The following is a 21,785-nucleotide window of genomic DNA, read 5'->3' as shown; positions in this document are numbered from 1 at the left end:
TGAGAAACAAACTGAGAGTTCTAGAGGGGAGGGGCGTGGGGAGCTGGGTTAGCCTGGTGATGGGTATTAAAGAGGGCACGTACTGAATGGAGCACTGGGTGTTATACGCAAACAATGAATCATGGAACACTACATCAGAAGCTAATGATGTAATGTATGGTAATTAACATAATTAAAAAAAAACAGTAAAAAATAAATTAAAAAATCCAGTCCTTCCAAAATGAGCATATGTATGCTGCCTAATTTTTTCTATTTTTTATTAAAAAAAAAAGAAAAACAAGCAGTGCTCATTCTGATGATTGAGTTGTATTTTTATCTTTTGCATTTTATTTGTTTTGCAACTGCCTATTGATCAAACAGGTTGATTTAAACATTACTTTCAAACTGCTTAAGTATTTGCATCCAAAGATGAGATTCGAGACTTACTCTAGGCAAGCCGGGTGCAAAGTTGGTCATCGGCACTCATGCTCAGTTCCCTTTTCTGCTCTTTGTCCCTGCCCTCTCCCCTCTCCAGCTGATGTGTTTACTGGCTCATCCCCATCATGACTACCCACCATGGGGAACCTGACAAAAATCCCAAAGTCAATGTTTCCATGAGGCAGACCAGTCAGTGAAACACCCAAAGATCCTGACTCACTGACCAGTGCTCCCTCCTATGTCTTCTTTGTTCTGCAACAGGCCACTCTTGACAAAATGCTCAGTGCTGTATGATCTGCAGTGTCGATCTTCTAAATACAAACAAACCAACAAAAAACATTGTTCTCAATGCCATGCTGGTGGTTTAGATTCATGAACACTGATGGCTTTCAGCCATGCACTTATGGCATTGATTACTTCCACGCCACAGCCCCCCCACCAAAAAAATAAGAATGGCAGAATTTTATACATTCTGGCAGCCCTGTTAGAAAAATTATTTTGTGGGAAATCAGTGGATTTTTGGTATCTGCTCTATTCTCAATATTATACCACATAAGTCATCATCTACTCATAAAAAAAAAATCACCTAAAAAAATCAGAAGGCTACACTACTAAAATACTACAAGATGAGGTACAGTAAACCACAGAAAAAAAATTAGAAGTCCCATCCCTTGCACAAGACCTTTGATCTTTGCTTTAACTCTTTAATTTATGAAACAACTCAGGCCTTCTATTCATTCTGGAACACCTTATGATTATGTGAAACCACAGAATAATTTCTACATCTCCTTTATAACACAGGTGGCATTTTATGTATTTTTCACCCCACAGAATTTAAAGCTTTATAAGAAAGTGGAAGGTTAACGTATGCCAAAATTATCCTCGTTATCAGGCAGTATCGTATTTGAGAAAAACTGGAAGACCTATGCAGTAGGAACAGTTAGCTGTGAGTGCATGCGTAGCTTTTGATCAGACATGATTCTAAGTGCTCTGTGTCTATGAGGTCAGCTATATATGATAGATGCTACTACCCCTAATTCACATATAAAGAAATTGGAGCTTAGAGGTTGCACAACTTGCTCAAGGCTACAGGGCTAGTAAATTGAGGAGGTGAGGTTATAACAAGGTATCACATTGCAACCCTTGTTCCTAACTACTATAATGCCCCTTATCCCTGTGGACTTGGATATTAGTTTTGACTTTAAAGTAAAAATCTTGTGAGCATCATGAAACTACAACCTCCTGAAGCTCTGTGTCAGGTCTCAGCTCAGGCCTTGGAAGTGTCCTTCCAGGTACCAGGTAGGAGCTGTTCCCTACAACCTTCAGGCATTACTGAGCAGTCTACAGCACTTTCCTCCTCCTGGAAAGAGGACACGTGGACGCAGTCATTAGGGATATTGAAGGGGGAAGATAACAGGTAGGGTAGAGTTGGAGAGATTTACCTTTCATCCCTTATGATTCTATGATCCTAAATAAAAAGATAAAGAATAAGATATAAAGGAGTTGCTTAATGAGCTGGATTTATGATTCATTTTAATTAAGCCATTATCCTCTTATTTTATTATCTATTTTAAGAGGGGACATTAATGGCTTTGTTAAACTTTTCAGTTTCTGAGGATTGGGGCTGACTTATAAATGAAATATGGCCATTTTAAAATACTCATTCTGATTGCTGTATGTTAAAAATATAACCACTGCATCTATTTTTGGACACTTCTTACTTTAAAATCTGAATCCTGTGTACGCCGTTAACTAAGTTAAGTTATGGGATCTGTCCGGAGGTGAGTGGGTACTCTTCCTGAGCTGTGTATCCTAAATGATTCACGGCCAAGATTCACTCAGTCCCTACCTGCCCCAGGCAGGAAGGACTGCAGGGCTTCATGAAAGGCAGCTTTTGGCAAGCTTCAAAAGCTGTGTGTAGATGCGAAGGTGCGTCTGTGTCCAGGAGTTTTTATATTGCTTTCTCATTTTCAAATCTTGCACATCCCCAGGACACCTTGTCAAGGTCGAAAGCACAATAAGCTAACTGGGGGAAACCCCAGAGAAAGCCAAGATGTGACAAGCACAGCTGGCTCCCTGGAGAACGGCAGCCCCACTGACCCGGCAGGATTGGACTATTGCAGTGCTGTCTGGAAAGCTAGCTCATTCTTGGAGGAGGGAGGAGGGAAACTGAAGGGCAAGGAAGAAAAAGGTGGGAGCGAGAAGATAGACTATAAAACAAGTGTAGCGGAAAGCAAAGACAAAGGGTAGAAAGACTTAAGGGAACAAAGAAACAAATAATTACGTGGTTAATCAGGAAATAAATATAACTTTGGATATACTTTTAGCAATTAAGTTTTGAGGAATATATTTCAAAACCTGGAGTTTTGGGTTTTTTTTTTTTTTTTAAGCATTGGCTAAAAGTACCTTTCTGATGTCTACTTTGTGTGAAAATAAAATACATACATACTGCTTGAATTGCTCCAAAATGGCATATCACAAGTGTATATTTGAATAGAAACCACAAATGTGAGGATACTCTAAGTTCTTTGGCCAGAATAGGACGAAAATTGATCATGTTGCTTTATAATTTTGCTGTAAATAAAATAGAGATTTATTGTATTAGAAAGCTCAGGTGGGAAGAGAAATTTGCCTACCTTGAAATTTTTTGGTTTGTATTGATGAAATTCATCATAAACTATGTCATTTCACTTGGTCTTGATTCAGCATCTTTGATATTTAAATGTAGGAAAAAAATAGAATTTGTTGTTATCAAACTTTGATGACTGTGGAGTTTTATATTCAGTAATTTTCAATTATTGTAATTAACATCCTTCTTTTTATCAGTGGTTTAAAAGACATGACTACCTTGTAGGTGCCCTCTAGGTATTAGAGGTACCTTTCTATGTGGTTCAAAAAATATTACTGTTCAAGAATGCAGAGAAACTTATCACCCAATGCTACTCTTTGTCAGCTACCCTGTATGGGTAGCACATTTCATTTTATTTAAGAGCATATTAATGTGTTTTTTTTTTTTTAATTATAGCAGAAAATGGCCGCCGTCTACTCGTGGAAGCAGAACAAGCCAGGGTGTTCTCATACAGAGGTGGCAATGTTACACTGCCATGTAAATTTTATCGAGACCCTACAGCATTTGGCTCAGGAACCCACAAGATCCGAATTAAGTGGACCAAGCTAACTTCAGATTACCTCAAGGAAGTGGACGTTTTCGTTTCCATGGGATATCACAAGAAAACCTATGGAGGCTACCAGGGTAGAGTGTTTCTGAAGGGAGGCAGTGATAACGATGCTTCTCTGGTGATCTCAGACCTCACCCTGGAGGATTATGGGAAATATAAGTGTGAGGTGATTGAAGGATTAGAAGATGACACTGCTGTGGTAGCATTAGATTTACAAGGTAGGTGTCTATAAATCATTTTAAACTTGGAAATGATAATTAATCATTTTTCATGACAAGTAATGTCTAGTGGTTACCATAGTGATAATGTGAGAAATCAGAAGTCCATGCATAGCGGGTTTCTTTTCTTTTGTATTTTGCAGTCTGTCAATGATTCCAGCTTTCATATTTGAAATGTACGCACAATGGTTATACACAAAATTGAAGCTATTTGCAAGTAGGAGAAACGTGCAGTGGAACTGAATTCCTAATATTTGGAAACTGCCTTATGCTATTCAAAATTTAAATCTTATGACATGGTTATGGAGAAATTCAGATAGGATGCATTTTTATTATGCTTCTAAAATTATCTCAGTTTCAAAATAACGGCAACTTTTGTGAAGGACATCTGCTAACTAAAATACGTGTAATTGTATTCTATAAAGTAACTGTGAAATCATAACAAAAGAGTGCCCTCCAAGTTTATTTAAATAAGTAAGTAAAGAAGTAAACTCTTTTAGTGGTCCAGAGTCTTTTAGACACAAAATACCAAACAATATAGGCATTCTGGGGGAATTTTTTTTCCTAAGTATGTAATCTACTCAGTAGGTTCAAAAACCAAAATGTAGAGAATGCTAAACAATAAAGTGTGCTTGCTGCCCAAAGCCCACCCTCTATATGCCCCACCAAGAGGGAAACTCTTCTCTGTTTCTCATGCATCTCAAAACATCTTATATTCATGAATTTCAATGTTTCTCTACACTGAAGGATGAATTTTTTTGGCAACATTGATAGAATACTTTCCTTCCTTATGCACATAAACTATAGGTGTGTGTTTGCTAGAAGCTCCTTTCACATCCTAGAACAGATTTGTGCCTTTGGAAAAGAATCTGTTTGGTCCACTAGAGTATCACTGAAGAGTTGACCTTCTGAATCCCACAGAATCCCATCACACGTATGGAGATTTATTAGCTTTATGTATCTAATAAATTGCACGATGTCATAAAATACATTTTTGTGACCTTCTCCTGTCTCTCCTTCTTTCTCTTGTCTCTCTTAGTTGTAGTTCTTGGCTCCTGACTACATACCACCTTGTACTTTCAGTTTTTATTGAGTCACATGAATAGCCATAAACATTGGCATTATTCAAGATGAAAGAAGTGATGGGCTTAGAGAAAACAGTTAATCATCAAATATTAATGACAGCCGATTTTCTTGATCAAAGGGGCATCAGGCAGTGGACAGACCCTCAAGCTAGTAGTACCGACTAAGACTCTTATGTTAGTCCCAACTCTACCAGTATGAGTTTTGTAACTGGGGCAGGTTACTTAATCCTTATACCTGGCTTCCTCATCTATGAATAACAGGTTGAACTATATTTATTACCTGTTCAGTTATTTTTTCATCTAAAATTCTGTTTATATACCGTGTATTTCCTAAACCTAAGTAATTCACCTGCCATATTTACTGTCTCCCTACATTTATTTTAAAATGAAATTTTAAGTGAATAGAAAGCAGTAGAACTTGCCAGAAATAGAAGGGAACCATAAAAATAAATACAATGAATATAAGATACTTCCATATTCCACCTGGATACCTGCTTGCTAATAGCTTTGAGCATGGAGCCTGCTATACCTTTGTTTAAAAAGGAGATTTACAATGTGTCAGAAGATGATGCACTCCAAGGTCAAACTGAGATTGTATTCGAGACATAATTAGAGGTGTTGAAGAAAAACTGTAAAAAGAGTAACTTTTTCCTGCCTAGGCCCTTCACCATCCCAAATCACCACGTTTACCATGCCATTGGAACACTTCCCTACCATATAACCCATTAGCATATAAGCCAAGGAAATGCGTCCAAGAAACCATTTTAATTGATAAATATTTTTATAAGTACTGTTTCAGTGCCAGGAGTTATGAAGATTTCCAAATCTTGGTTTTTTTTCATTCAATAGTCTGACAGGCTACTAAAGATTCTAATATACTTTCAAGAGTAAGAATTTTAAAATAAGGCAGAAATTATTATCTTGCAGGACAACTACACTTCAGATACAATAAATAAAGTAAATGAGGTAGAATTTGGTTATAAAGTAAGTGGGTACAAAGCAGTTGCTATAATCCCATGCACTATGCTAAGCTCACTTTCAGGAACCCCCCCCCCGACAGATGAGACTCAGGGAGGACTCCTTTTCTAAGGTAACGTGGCCACTAGTAAGAGCTAGAACTGGAATCTGATACCAAGAACAATGGAAGAAGCCTATGCTTTTATCCACTGTGATCTGGGGGCTCACAGGAAGGAGAGATTCTCCAGTGGAAAGAAGACCAGAGCCTTTAAACAGGCAGAAGGGCAGCCACCAGCTGCAGGAGATTCTTAACGGCCCCAGAGGGACGTGGGTGACAACCTACGGGCTGTCTTTTGGTCACATGGCATTAACTGGTGCGCTCATGGTAGCGCTTCCATTCCCCTCCCAGCAGGTCGTGCTTTTCCATCTGTCTTGTGTGCTGTAGAAAGTGTAGAAGCAGTCATTAGCCAGAGGGCCTGCCTTGAAATAGCTAACATTTTAACATGTAGCATTATACACATGAATCCATTTCTGAACAACTGAATAAAATACAAATCTTCAAAGAGTAAGATCCGAGTTCCGCTTCACAGCCATGATGCTCTCCAAGCACCTTACAGAGATTTCCATTATAGCTCTCATCACACTTTGTTTTGTAAAGGTTTGCCAACTTGCCCTCTCCACCCGTTAACTACAATCTACTCGAAGGTAGTCAGGGACCAAGAACAAAGTTAGTGCTCAGTAAAGAGTTTACAAGTGATTGAATGTTGGATACAATGGGTTAAAACTTTCGAATACACAGACAAAACATGCACACCATGGAGAGGCTATGGAAAGGCCCGCAAAGGAAGGCACACTTGATTTGGGCCATGGAAGGTGAACCTGGTCCTTCCGAAGGTAGAGAGTGTGAAAAAGCAAGGGACAGGACATCATGGGGTTGAGAGAAAGATTCTCAAGGGAAAAAATGTGAACAACAGAGCCATAGACAGTCTGCATCCACATGGACTGGTTTAAGGCTCTCAGCTTGGCAATGGGATAAGATAAAAATTTGTATCATAGCCAATTTCAAACATCTGGAAAAATAGAAAGACTCATATACTGAATCCCCGTATACCATTGTCCAGCTTCAAAAGTTATCATGATAAAGACACCTTATTTTATCTTGCTTTCTATAATCCCACTTGCACTGAATAATGTTCAAGAAAAACTCAGCCTATTATTTTCTCTAGATATGCTGCAATATGAGATAAGGACTCATGTTTTTAAATGAAATTGCAAAAAAAATTTTTAAGATAGTCACTGTAGAATAGCATTTGAAGAAGCTTGGTTGCTAACCTGAGGATGGACATTGAAAGTGACTTGGTAATTTCCACATAGTCTGGGACAGATGAGCAAGGTGCAGTGATTATATACCTAAGAGTTTACGGACTACGTGGCAAAAGAGATTTTGTGGTTATCCCTTAATAGCTCCAACCCACTTTTTTACGTTTTTTCATTATCAGTTACATTCTTACATGTGACCATCAGGCAAGTTTCACTCAAACTCCTTGTCAATCTTCTAATGTACATAAATAAGGCCAGGGAAGCATGTCATTTTAAATGTCATGATGATGGTTTTTCAGCTGTCCTTGTACAATGTTCTAAATTATATTGGTCCTTTAATACATGCTGAATGCTATGTTCTCCAAAGAATTTTTCCAATTAGGAAAAAAAATCATTCTTAAGATGTCCAAATTATATGGTTTGTATTTATAGTACAAGATTTTATTCTGTCTTGGATTCAAACTAATATATACATATATATATATATAGTTTGCATATCAAATTATGGGCCCTTTGAAGGAACAGGCCACACCCCAAACCTGTATTCTAGAGCACCCAGCACAGTGCCTTACTCTTAGCTGTGACTTAAGAATTGTTTCTTTTTTTATTGAATCATACTCATACAAAATTTTTTTGAATTTTTTTTTAATCATACTGATAAAAAAAATGGTAAGATTTTCTGAAAGACTGAACTACATGTGAGTTGGAGTTAGCTGTGGAAACAATTTTTTTTGTATAGAATCTTCAATAGGGTAACACCCTCTGATTACTACCAATTACCCACCCACACTGCTAGAAACAACACCCAACAAGACTAGCCTTATGTGACTATAACAAAGAGATTCAGGTCACTGGAAATTAATGAGAAGCTTGGTCTACAGAATTCATTTCAGCAATTAAATAAATAAGGATACAACAAAGTGATACTTTTTTCCCAATCTCCCATTGTATTGGTTTTCTGCTGGTGAAAATGGGGCTAGATACACAAAAATATAGTCTGAGAGCTTTTAGAAATAGAAAAAAAATCAGATATGTGTATAGCACTGATACGCAATAGAAGGGGCACTGAGGAAGGTAAAATTATACTCCGTGGTGTCTTTCTATTACTCAAGTTACTGAAATTTACGTTAGCTTTCATATGGGCTACGGTATGGACATCTTTTGGATGTCTAACAAATTGATATTTGCCAACAACTAGGATGAATTGGACTGTGCAATTATAAATATTAAAGAGCATGTTTTCAAAACATATTTCTACTGACTAAATTACTCACATTCTTTTCCATACAATAGATCATCCTTATTAATTCCCTTTGTTGTGATGCATACCAGCCCTTCATGGGAAAAGAAACAACTTTTGATTACATTTTGACATATGAGTATAAAATAATCATACTTGGAAAATAATCACATGCCCTTTGTTTTCACCGATGGAAGTTTAACTTGTATTTTTGTAATGCTGGATGAAAGCAATAAACATTCGCTCCATAATTCAGCTGCAGGAAGTGCACGTTTTTCCACAGAGACAGATTTCTGCAATTATAGTCTTAGATGTTGAAATCTTAACTCTCTGGAAGTAAAATAAGTAAATAAATAAAATACTAACAAACATGCAGTTCCAGAAATGCCCCAGCTTGTAAGAAACATCTGATTATTGAAATGTGTGCACCAAATGTGCACAGTACAGTGAAACTTTTACAACTCTGGCTGAAACACAGAAAATGACCTTGATTTACTTGGGATGTATTCTTTCCATAATCATCAAACATTAATTAAAATTCAAGTAAATATTTTGAATTAACATAATGATAAGTTGACAATTCATTTCTACAAATGAAAAATAATGAAGTTTCGGTACTGGGTTTCACTATGACTTTAAGAAATGTTTGCATGAAATTATGTTAAATTTGAAAGGAACTTAAAAATACATTACACTGAATTTGGAGCTAAATCAATCATGGTTCAGTAACATTCAATGGTTAATCAAGAACGAACTACTCAAGAAAATTTTTTCCTAATGCCCATGAGAGTCCACCAAATAACACCACAGTGAGTTTAAACCAGAAAGGCTGTCTAGGTCTTGAAAATCTTTGTAAATTAAAATATCCTGCGGTCTCCACTGTTCCCTTCTTGAGACATTTGGGAAACGGAATCCAACCCAAATGGTTTCTCTCTCCAGATTGAAACACTTTGAGATTTTTCTCTCACTTGGAGTCTAGCTGCCAAGGAAATCTCTTTTGGATGAATTAAATATTTTTATTTTCACTGGCATTGCTGGGGTTCTGGGGAAAGAGGATGAAAGGCATGAGGGGACAGGGAGAGCTACAGCAGTTCCTTCCCAGCGCTAACTGGGTTCTTAGCTGGATGCCTGGAAATAGCTCTTCTTAGATAGAACCATCTCAGGCTCCCCTTCACCCCCATCACTGCAGGGGGCCATGGCAACTGAGCGAGTTTTTTCCTCCTTCCTTTTGGCGCTGATTCAGCTTATAGATCCCTCAGCCAAGAACCTGAGAAGGCAGGATGAGATCAGGAAGCCTTCCTGGATCCCTGCCTCTTACGGAACCGTGCCAGCTGGACTGCCCCAGAGGGACTAACGTGTCCTGCGGAGGCCTTGGGGGGACACGACTTGATGTAGGCTTTCTTCTTGTAGAGTCTTCCAGGACAATTTATAAAAGAAAACATTTCCCGTGTCCTGGTTACACGATGAGTGAATTGTACATTCATCTTGAATAGGGTCTGCGGTCTCATAAAACAGCACTTGTGATATAACCCACCAAATTACTGTGTCAGTGGGACAATTGTTTATATTCCACAAGCTAAAGTATTAATTATTTCTAATTATAACCAAAAATCCAAGGCAAGGCCTTGACTAACCACTCTGTCTTTTATGGGGAGACATTTTGATGCAGGGGTCCTTCTGAAAGTCCAGCAAATGATACAAGTTTGCTTTCTGATGATGTAATTCTTAGCGGTTCGAGAAAATGCACAGAAAGTCAGAAGGTGGCTCAGTCACCTCCAGTGATTATTTGACCAAAAAGAATGCTTTGGGGAAGCCATTGCATCTTCCCAGGCAAAGTCAAGTGCCAAGTCACACTGTTCACATTTGTTAAGGGTTTTTGCCCAAATAGTTAACTTAATTCTTTGGCATTAACTCAACTGATGTTTATGCTGTATCCACCTTGTTTAGGACAAGCTTTGGGAAGGGCTTTTTTTTTTTTGTAATAAAAGTGTTTTTAAAAGCTGGTTTCAGTTGGCCACATATGAATATGGAAGCTGAAGAATTATTTTTAAATGAAAGCCCTCATTTTGGTTGTACTGTTCAAGGACAGAAAAAAAATAAGATTAAGGGCTACCCTTAAAAGTTGAAATGGATAACAGAGCCAGGAGACCCTTAATGGAATATGAAGTGAGGTATGCCCCCACTGTAAAGAACTGGCTTATTAATATGAAATAAGGCTGCTTAATTAGGTTTCTGTTAAATATATAAACTCACTTTGGAGTTTCTCCAAGTAAGAAACCTCCTAAGTGAAAGTTACTTAGATAAGTAAGTTTTTAGGAGCATGTGTAAAAGAAAATATGTATCTACATTTCAATCATTTGTTACCATATTTGTTTATATATTTAAAAGGCTATCCTAAGTGGGGCACCTATGTGGCTCAGTTGGTTAAGCATCCAACTCTGAATTTTGGCTCAAGTCACGATCTCAGTGTCTTGGGATCAAATCCTGAGTCTGCACTATGCTCTGCGCCATGAAGTCTGCTTGAGATTCTCTCTCCCCCTCTCCTTTTGCTCCCCCACCCATGGTACTGTCTCTTTAAATAAATAAAGTCTTTAAAAAAAACAAATAAAAAAATGAAAGGCTATCCTAAGCTAATTAGTAATTATGTAAGAATAACTACTAAGAAAAAACATGGAGAATCCTGATAAATACCTTCTCTCTGAGCACTGTTTCTACATCCTCCACCACTATTAGTATTCATTATTGACTTTTTCCTAGCTGAAAAGGACTCAGTAGTAATCCATTTTAAGGTTATTAACAGAAGTAGCAGAAGGTAAATTCTCAAGGAGGCTATTTGAAAAAGATAACCTATGGGTGAATCATTCCAGAAAGGAGAATTTTTAAGGCTTGTATTGAACTCTTAGCGAAAGGGTAAATCACTGAGGTCATCAAACTGCATACCTCACTGTGAGATGCACGGAGCCGAGAGGTTGTTTGTAGGGGAAAGGGACCACGAGAAACCACTGCAAGTTGACCAAAACCCGCAACTTCATCTGCTGGAGATTCTATTATGTTTTCACCAGTCAAGCGACATTTGCTCACAGTTGGTACTTTCTGTACCACTAATCCCTCGGTCTCTCCTTTGGACAGGTGTGGTATTCCCTTACTTTCCACGACTGGGGCGCTACAATCTCAATTTCCACGAGGCACAGCAGGCTTGTCTGGACCAGGATGCTGTGATTGCTTCCTTCGACCAGCTTTACAATGCCTGGCGGGGCGGGCTGGACTGGTGCAACGCCGGCTGGCTCAGTGATGGGTCTGTGCAGTATCCCATCACAAAGCCCAGAGAGCCTTGTGGAGGCCAGAACACGGTGCCCGGTGTCAGGAACTACGGGTTTTGGGATAAAGACAAAAGCAGATACGATGTTTTCTGTTTTACATCTAACTTCAACGGTAAGTTATTAACTGTACTGCCTTCTTTCCTGTCCTGGGGACCAATACGTACTGTAACACCACACTCAGTTTTTAATCTTATCTACTTAAAAAAGAAAAGAACATGGCTTTGACGTACTGCCCTTAGTTTGAAAAGATGCAATGTTCTTTAATGTCGTAAGTTTTAAAAATACCCACATGAGCAAAAGTGCGTATTTCCACTATTCCTAGGTGTTATTGCATCCGATTATAGTTATAAAATAGTTTAAATTGAGATATTCTATGGGGTCTGTTTCTTATTGACAAAGATGATGCTGCCACTGTGTGTGATAGAGATGTGTGCCCTGGGATACAGATCTCTTAATGGAAGTGAGAGTAGCTTCTACGTCACGCTCTCCTTCTCGAAATTACAAAGTCGATTATGTTCATAGTTGATCAGCAAAACTCCAATAAAGAGAAAGCTCAGAGTAAAGAGAACTTTGCAAAAAAAAAAAAAAATAAGTAGCAATAACACTGGAGATGAAAGCAGAAGAAAAGAGATCCAGGTTGCCTCCGTGTTGATGATTGATCTGCTGCCTTCAGTGTAACTCCCAACCCTGTCTTGCCCTATCCAGAACAAGCCACACAATTTGTGGGGCCCAGTGCAGAATGAGAACATGGGTTCCTTGTCCAAAAACTATGAATTTTAAGATGGTGACAGCAGCACCTTCAACACACGTGGGGCCCTGTGTAACTGCCCAAGTCACACGCCCATAAAGCAAACCCCGGCCCCATCATTTTCTATTTCAGTTCCCTGGCGACATGCTTTGGGAAAAATAGCAAGGGATCAGGGATGAACCAACTTTCTGTAAAGGGCCAGATGATAAGTATCTTTGGCTCTGTGGGCCACGCGGTCTCTGTCGTAACTACTCAATGTAGCTCTGTATGTTGTAAAATGCAAAACGGCCACAGACTGTATTAAACGGATGGGTACGGCTGTGTTTTAACAAAACTTCTGATGACTCCTGTGCTGTAGTTTGCGGACCTCTGGTATGGATGAGAGAGCCAACCTTCTAACTCATGTTCCAGTGGCCTCTACTGATCCTCCAAATCACATTGTCTTAGTCTTGCCAGAAAGAACTGGCCAGCATTAATTTATACTTCAGTAATCTATATGTAATGGAGGGCGAGGAGACATCCCATTACAATGTGTAATCAGGTAAGAGATTCTGATTATAGTCTACCTGAGACTCAAAGTCTGAGAAAATCTTCAGTGTAGCACTTCAGCCAGTTGATGCCATACTTTATACGCTGTATGCATCTTTAATATACACTGAAGGTAGTTCAGTAATTTTTATTCAATGCGTGGTTAAGACTAATTCGCTCTTTCTTGGGCAATCAAGAAATGGTTAGGTGTCAGGGCTCCCGCTGAATAAATAAATTCATCCTCTTTGCTAGTAACTGAACAGACTGGGTTCACATTCTGAGTCTGCATTACTTATGGCAAGTGACTTCCTGTATTTTTTGCATTTTCATACTGTAGTCTTTGAATCAGAATAATGTCTTATTGATACCTGTAATGAAAAGGACTTGAGGGCTTTTGATTTTTTTTAAATGGACTTTTATGTCAGGAATGTTTTTTGATCTTTTCACATTCAAATTTTGCCTCTCCAGAAACTTGTGCTGGGGTTCAGTCTTGCTACAACTAGAATTTAAATAGCTCTTGCTTTTAACATGGAATTCTGTCTTCTCTGGTACTACAGAAGGGCCCTTTTAGTCACTAATTAGCTAACAGAAACCGCATCTGTCATTTCCCTTCTCGGTTTCAAAGCTATAAAAGGGCATGTCTGAACACATATTAAGGGGCAAGGAAAAAACTAATTTAATGGGAGAATGACCGAGGGGCGCTACGTTGAACTGACAACCCTATGTTCCCCGAACTTGACAGACACTGCATCTCCCCCTTCCCTGAGAAACACTTCCGTTTGGGCTCCTTCCATCTCCGGGCGGCTCAGGGGCAGACAGGCCCCCTGACTCTCTCTGCTTCTCTCCACAGGCCGGTTTTACTACCTGATCCACCCCACCAAGCTGACCTACGACGAAGCGGTGCAGGCTTGTCTCAACGATGGTGCTCAGATCGCAAAAGTGGGCCAGATCTTCGCTGCCTGGAAACTTCTGGGATATGACCGCTGCGATGCGGGCTGGCTGGCGGATGGCAGCGTCCGCTACCCCATCTCGAGGCCGAGGAGACGCTGCAGTCCCACCGAGGCTGCCGTGCGCTTCGTGGGGTTCCCAGATAAAAAGCATAAGCTGTACGGTGTCTACTGCTTCAGAGCATACAACTGAGTGTGCCCCTAGAGCACATCAGTTTTAAAGTCATTAAGAACATGTGAAAGGTTTTTTGTGTTTTTCTTTTTTGTTTTTTTTTTCAACACGAACTCATGCAAGTTACCAAAACTGTGATAACCCTTTTTTACTTACTGGAAAGAGTCATTTTCATAAAGACCAATTCATGAATTTGTTTTTGTAAAGCTATCATTCAATATATATTATAAATTAATATAATTTTAAGGGAAGCGCTAGATAAGGAGGCTTGAGAGACAATTGTTTAGGCTACATCATTCCCAGTGAAGTATCCTTTCATGAACGGGGCATGCAATAGCTTGAGGATTGCGAGGATTAAATTAAGGAAAGTACAGCTACTCAGAGCAGCAGTTTCCACAAGCACAAATTTTACACATTTGTACAATTTTGAAATGCACTACAATCTACAGATTAGAGCAACGGATTTGAAATACAGGCTTCTTTACATAAACTGAGATTCTGAGAGGTTGCACGAAACTCATTTTCACAAGGGAACAATCTACACTTTTCTAAAAGGTATTATTTCAAGACTCCAATAAACAGAACGTTTTAGTCTTTAAAATCCTGCCTTTTTGACCAAAAAATAAAAAAAAAGCTTCATATGGACTCCAATGCATAGTAACAAGCACAGTTAAAACTCCTTAATAACCCCATTTATATGAAGTATGAAACGTAAATACGCAGATAATATTTAACCAATGAGAGACTCCTATCTTCTTTTAATTGAAATGACAGATACCTGAGAAGAATCGTTAAATCTTTTGAGTAGCTTTACTGAGTTATATTTAAATTCTAAGGGCCGTCTGCTAAGCAGCATTAGCATCTACTCAGGGCAGTTATATAGATAAACTGCTGGACAGAAAAATTGTAAAATTTAGCAGCTTGATTTTATGTTAACCTATGAAATATATTGTCCTATAAAAATAACTTTAAACTATTTAATATTTCCTTATTTACCTTACATGAAAAAAATTTAAATCACAAAAGGAATGAATAACTATACACTTGCCTAAGGAAAAAATACAGACCCAACTTAAAATTCCCATTATTCTTCTTTGTATATCTACTAGAAAGCCCAACTGGTGCCTGTGTGGGGGCAAATGAGTGAACAAAGTCGTTCTAAACCTTCCTCCATATAGAAAATGCGGTCAATGATGTCACTTTCCTTGCTGGTCATCATTAGGCTAAAATGAAACGCAGAAGCTCCCATCAAAGAGTTTACACTAAAATCTTCAGGGCTTTAAATGAAAGGGTAAGGCCAGCTTCAGAAAAACAACTTTAGACATGAGCAGCTCCAATATTAAAGAAAGCTCTGTTTTCCTATATTTTTACAACTGTTGAGACCCTGCAGGGACCAATATTTGTATTCAAATTACATTTCATGGTTTCCCATTGTTTTACAATGAGTTCTAATAAATGGGATTTAGTATAATAATCCAAGTATGACATAGCTGGTATGCTTTCATGAATGTTTTTATGTAGATTTTCCTCCCATGAACACGAGTAAATAAATCTGTTTCCTGAATTGATTGTGGTTGCATTTAAAGCTCTGTAATAATTCTAATAAATTTACTCTATAGATATAGAGTTACATGTGTGGAAGGTATAAGAACAATTGGAAGCCCATGAAACCATAATTATATCCATACATTATCTAGAGAAAATATTGTAAATAAAAGTAGGTCATTTCTTTTATCGAAGCATATCTGGGAAATTTCAGATGCTTTAATATTAAAAGAGGACAATGTATGCATGCACGTTTTTACATTAGGTTGGATATGCAAATTGTACAAAAATATAAATCCAAAGAGATTGTAAAGTTTAACTCAAACACTGCTGATACGACTAGAACTCAAACTTCTAAATTGAAAATACCTGAATGGTTTAGGATAAGATGGATACATGATTTAAAGAGGGGACTATCTCCAAAATACCAACTTTAACACCTCAAACATGGGGGTTAGCATATTGGAGGGAGCCCATACTTGAAAGATTAGGACCCACATCACAAGAATTTTATCGGAAATGCAAGTGGGAACACATTTCTATTGAAGCAGATATGTAATTTTCAGTGATTGCTGCAGAACTCTGCCTTTATAATATTAAGCATAGTAGCATTTCTTAACTTTTGAATACTTACTAGTATTGGAATTGGTGCTGTTCAAAATCTCTGGAGTGACTGTTAGCTAATTAAAATCTATACTGATTGCACACCATTTTTCCATGCTTGTAAAAAAAAAAAAAAAAATCTTAACAGAATGAATACTGCTGGGCAGAATTTTTATCTTCTGACTTCCCCCAAAGGATCAAAATCCCCTTACCCCTTTGGACTCCTACTTGAATAAGGGTTTTTTTTTTTTTAATGTTCTTATTTTACCATTTTTCCATCAATGTCTATTTTCCTACGTCATTCCCCAAGATACCACATTGAGGATTTCTAAAAAAAGAAAAGCTATCCTAATACATACAGTTCCTAAAAGAAACTCAGTGCAGCACTGGCAAATTCAGAAATTACTCCTCAGACTTGGGTTCCAAGAGTATCAGAGGGATGAGGTGGGAGTCTGGGTTAGGAAATCTTGTTTTGACCATTTTGTCCATAATTAACAATTGTGGCCCATATAAGGAACAAAGCTAACTTGCAAACTTCACTGAGACACCTGCATTTGAGAACACCAACAAAAAGAAATGATTCACATGAAAGAAGGAAAAGGACTGAAAGTAAGTCATATTAACACTGGAAACCATCTTTAAATGACTGCTGCCATATTTTGTCACAGTAATTTTTAGTCAAATATGGTATTTGTAAATTTAAACCTTCTGTCATAGAAAGGGGGCCGGTACCTGTTTAAGCTTTATTTTATGCAATAATATAGTTGCTTATTATTTTGGCAATTAGAAGTAGACTCAAAGGAGATTCCAATTTGGTTGCTGGCAGCCATACTGGGTTTCTTGATTTCAGTGCTCCAAAGAGTACGGTGGTCCCACGGAGTAGATGACCACTGAGGAGGGCAGGAGTGGAAGGGAATTGCCTATCGGTTCTCAGCAGAGAATGCATCAAGAAGGATCAATGGATATGACAGAGTTTTGCTGAGAAGTGAACTGTAACAAAGCTCACTACTGCCAGAGCAGCTATGACGTACAACAAAAGGAATGAAAAATTCAGAAGTCATTAAACCACCTGATTAAAAGAAAAACCAGTATTTAAAGGCATTTAATACCTACTGAGTACAAATCTGAGAAGAACCAATCTGTATTACCAAAAAAAAAAAAATGTTTTCATTTTCTGTAAGATACAATGAACTGGTAAACAAACATTAAAAGTCAATTTTGTGTTACCACAGTATCTTTTGATTCGTCTGAGTTGTAGAATCTTAGCTGTTAATCTTTGGTCAAACTCTATAAATACATTATTTCAAAAAAAGACATCTAACCCATCCTTGTTTTGATACATTTCAGTTCAGATTGTAAACAACATAACAAAATTTCCATTTCCTATTATTTTTGCAAAGTTAAGGGGAGGGGGAGTGCATATCGATGGTAATGCTAAATCAGCCATAGTATATCCCAAAATCTATTGGCTTTTTTCCTTTTTATATGATTCAAATCTTCATTTATTTTGCTCACCTGGTTAGCAATCCCAGAAATCTGTGGCATTGTTAATTAAATTAGTATGTTTGACATGCTTTATGACTTCGATTATTAGCATTGAATTAAAAGAAAGATTCTTATTTTCATAGTAAAGTTCTATACCCTAATAACAAGGAATATACCTTCCCTGAATTTTCAACATGGAGAATACTTTCTGGAGATTGCTGCCATATAGAAATCGCTTCTTGGGTACATGAGTCTATAGCTGGTACAATGACTTGGATGCAAACACACCCAGAACAGTTTGAGTCATTGACATTCGAACAGAAAAGTACACTTTAAAATTTCTCCCATACTTATTTGGAATACAACGAACAACCTTGGAGAAGAAAGTACAAGAGTAAATATGAAATTAAATAATCTTTAAGTGCTTAAGTTCTGACAGAGATGAAAGATACCATCTTCGACTTTGCAAGCAAATTTCATGTATCACTATTGCCCGGTCAAATACAAAGTCGGCTTGGTACCAGTATCATAGACTCATGTGGAATTTCAAAGTGCTTAAATAAAAACAAGTTAAACTGTTCACATGTGATGCCCTTAGTTCCCTACCAAGTGATAATGCCTAATACTGAGACTCTTCTTGAGTAGAGCAGACCCTGTCCAGGATGGTCAGATATGCAAGGAGACTAAAACCAGTAAAGGATTATGGGTTAGTATGAGGGAGATAAGTAGGCACTAAGAAGAAACTGATAAAAAAAAAAGTGTAAGGAAAGGATCTTTTCCTTTCATGTCTCGATTTCCTGGGCTCTCTATTTAGAATTACTTAGACATGTGGCTTAAGACGGCTCTATAGTCTTTACTTCTCTATAGATGATCTATTTAGGAAACTGTCAGCAGGCTACGCACCCCAATCTTAGGGAGGAAATTCACTATGCACATTTTTTTTTTCACTAAGAAGCAAACAAAGCGTATTTTCTCTATATTTCTTTCCAGCCAATAAAGTTTGTCACCTCCATAGCCACTCATCATCTGAAACAACTTGGGTCAGCCCAGAGGGTGATTCCATGTCTTTCTTGAAATCAACCAATTTTCTTTCTCAGCTTATCTCTGTCCACTGGGGCTGTTCAGCATCACGGGCTTCAGCTATTAAAAGATGGCTCTTTATTTAGTTGGTGTCTGACTACAGGCTGAGCTCTGTTTACTTAGGGGAATACTCCCATGGTGGAGAGAAAGCTCAGATTCCCCAGTACCTAACAAGGAAAAACTATTGGCTTTAACAACAAATATGATTCTTGGATGGCAAAAGAATTCTAGTATTTTATTGCCATCTTTTTTCTAAGAAAGGGCCCCAATCATCAGCTCTTCATACTGCTTAAAATATCTGGGTTTTTAAAATCTGTTTGTTTTAAAATGTTTCTCCTTTTGATTTTGATCAATGAAAATTCTGCCTGCCAAAACTCATATATATGTAGAGAGCAGAAAAAGATAAAAAGCCATTGAGTTTGAGGTTTTAGAGTCTTTGAAAGGCTCTTCTTTGAAGATGCTGGGAATCTTGTGTGTGAATCTAAAATGGAGCTTGCAGAACCACTCATTTATTATTCTGATAAATAAACATATTCGCATGTAATGATTGCCATGAGCCCAGAGAAAAGATAAAGTCCTTTGCGGTTCTTCCTGTGTATGAGTTCTGCCAAACTGAATATCCTTATTCCATGGGAAGATACTTAATCCTGTGATGAGAGCCAAATTTCAAATGGCTGAGAAGCAAATTCTATTGTTCTGAAAGAAATAATGTTTGTAGGGGCACCTGGGTGGCTCAGCCGGTTAAGTGTCTGACTTTGGCTCAGGTCACAATCCCGTGGTCCTGGAATCAAGTCCCGCATCCAGCTCTGTGCTTAGTGGTGAGTCTGTTTGTCCCTCTGCCTCTCCCCCTGCTTGTGCTCTCTCTCTCTCTCTCTCAAATAAATAATAAAATAAAAAAATAAATTTTTTTAAATAATGTTTTTAAAAGCCAACCTTTAAGTTCAATATACATGAAAATTTAGTGATCTGTTAAAACAGTTGTATTCAGCATATTGCAATCACCTGGGGAACTTTAGAAAAACACTGAGATCTGCAGCTCTCCCTAGCAGATCATGGTGAAGGGTGTTCTCTGGACTTTGGAAATTTTTAAACCACCCTCTCAACCTCAGTCAATTCTAATATGCAGCCAGGGTTGAGAACCACCTGCCTTGTTTTTTCTTTTATCTTTGTTAAAGATTTATTTATTTATTTGAGAGAGAGAGAGTGTGTGTGTGTGTGTGTGTGTGTGTGAGAGAGAGAGAGAGAGAGAGAGAGAGAGAGAGAGAGAGGGAGAAAGCAGGGGGGAGGGGCAGAGGGAAGGGGAGAGAGTCCCAGGCAGACCCTGCACTAAGCACGGAGCCAGACGCCACCTGATCCCACGATCTGAGCTGAAACCAAGAGATGGATGCCCAACCGACTGGGACACCCAGGTGCCCCTGAGAACCACCAGTCTTAACAGATTTAAGATGAAAAACCACAGCCATTTGATTAAGATATGATTCAACTGATATTTATAGCTCATAATTAAAAATGATTTTTAAACCAGTATAATTCGTTTGAATTTATTGAACTTAGAATAGTCTTCAAATATAAATATTTAATTCATTTGACTTGTTTTTCCTTCTAGTGATGGTTCCCATCATGTCAACAAATGTGTATCTAATAAGCTATCTTTTGGCCTGCCTGCCCTATTATTGTCACTCCTCCTATAAAAACGACTTAAAGCCATTTAACATGTTTTCCTGAAATCAAACTCTAACCTACCTAAAGTACTGATATTCAAGGACGATAAAATAACTGTGGAGAACATTTTGGGGACAAGAAACTCCATGCTGAAGTCAATGGCTTTTGAGATTCCAGTTCTATCTCAGGAAAAAAAGACCAATGTCCACCATGAACTTTACTTACTTTACAACCATGGACACTCAGATTAAAAAAAAAAAATAAGGGAAAGAAAGTCAACACAATGCCAGTGAGAGAGAAAAGAGGTTGGGGGTACAGGGATGGAGGAGACACAAAGATTAAGAGAGAGAAAGGAAATTAAGGAGAGAAGAGAAAGAATTCTGCCCCTGCCCTGAGTAAGGACATATGGTTCAATAAAAATAGCTTGTCAAGTACCAGAGACAACTGTCTACTTTTTAAAACTCTTAAGAGTTCATATTAAAATATAGAAATACTGCCATTTTCCAAAAACATGCTTATTCCATGGCATACATTCCTTAGTACTTTATCACTAATTCACTCATCAAATGAAAGCGATGGGGCTATGAATAATCTGAAGACAGAGTTCCACACGGTCGCTAAGCATAGACACCAGAGTGAGGGTGCTGCAGTTTGAATCTAGTTCTGCCACCTACTGATTCTGGGGAAAATTATATAATATTTCTTGGCTTTGGTTTCCCCCCATCTAAAAGTGAAGATATTAGTATTAATGATCTCATGAACTCCTGCCCCCTAGGATTATAAAATTTGATTGAGTTAATATATTTTGATAATAGCTAACACAATATACCACACTATATTAAAAGTACTTTACGTACACAGTTTATTTAATCCACATAACCCTATAATATATGTACTATTACCTACATTTTTACAAGGAGAAAATAAAGGCCCAGAGAGGTTAAATGACTTGCCCAAATCACAGAGCTTCTTAGAAGTAGCAAAGTAAAAATTTAAAGTAAAGCAGATGGTTCAAAGAGTTGCCCTCCTAACCACCGCACCATACTTAACCTCATGGCAAATGATAATACAGCTCCTGGCACATAGGAAGCAGTCTGTAAGTATTAGCTCTTCTCATATTAGAATCTATACATAGATTCACAAGTCAACTAGAGAAACAGGCCGCAGTTTCCTCATCTGAAAAAAGGGATCATAATACCAACATTACAACTTCTTTTCTCTCATAATGAAATGAGATTTGAAAGTACAAAGTTCATTATCACTCATCATTACCCACTAC

General features: G+C 37.9%; 1 protein-coding gene across 4 annotated transcripts in view; it reads left to right on the top strand.

Moving 5' to 3' along the window:
- HAPLN1 (hyaluronan and proteoglycan link protein 1) overlaps nucleotides 1–16,013 on the top strand; it is a 75,170-nt gene extending 59,157 nt beyond the window's left edge. For 3 of the 4 annotated variants that reach the window (XM_025866594.2, XM_073887693.1, XM_073887689.1), the window contains exons 3-5: nucleotides 3,443–3,814; nucleotides 11,546–11,848; nucleotides 13,863–16,013. In XM_025866594.2, the coding sequence (XP_025722379.1) occupies nucleotides 3,443–3,814; nucleotides 11,546–11,848; nucleotides 13,863–14,152 (965 nt within the window). In that variant the 3' untranslated portion in view covers nucleotides 14,153–16,013. The remainder of the gene's footprint in view (nucleotides 1–3,442; nucleotides 3,815–11,545; nucleotides 11,849–13,862) is intronic. The other variant, XM_073887699.1, reaches the window with a different exon arrangement.
- Nucleotides 16,014–21,785: the final 5,772 nt, after the last annotated feature.

This window comes from Callorhinus ursinus, unplaced genomic scaffold, assembly GCF_003265705.2.
Source record: "Callorhinus ursinus isolate GAN/ISIS: 27379988/994484 unplaced genomic scaffold, GSC_fseal_2.0 scaffold3, whole genome shotgun sequence".
NCBI lineage: Eukaryota > Metazoa > Chordata > Mammalia > Carnivora > Otariidae > Callorhinus > Callorhinus ursinus.
Note: the sequence above shows the minus strand (reverse complement) of the source record. Positions and strands in the feature narration are given on the sequence as shown.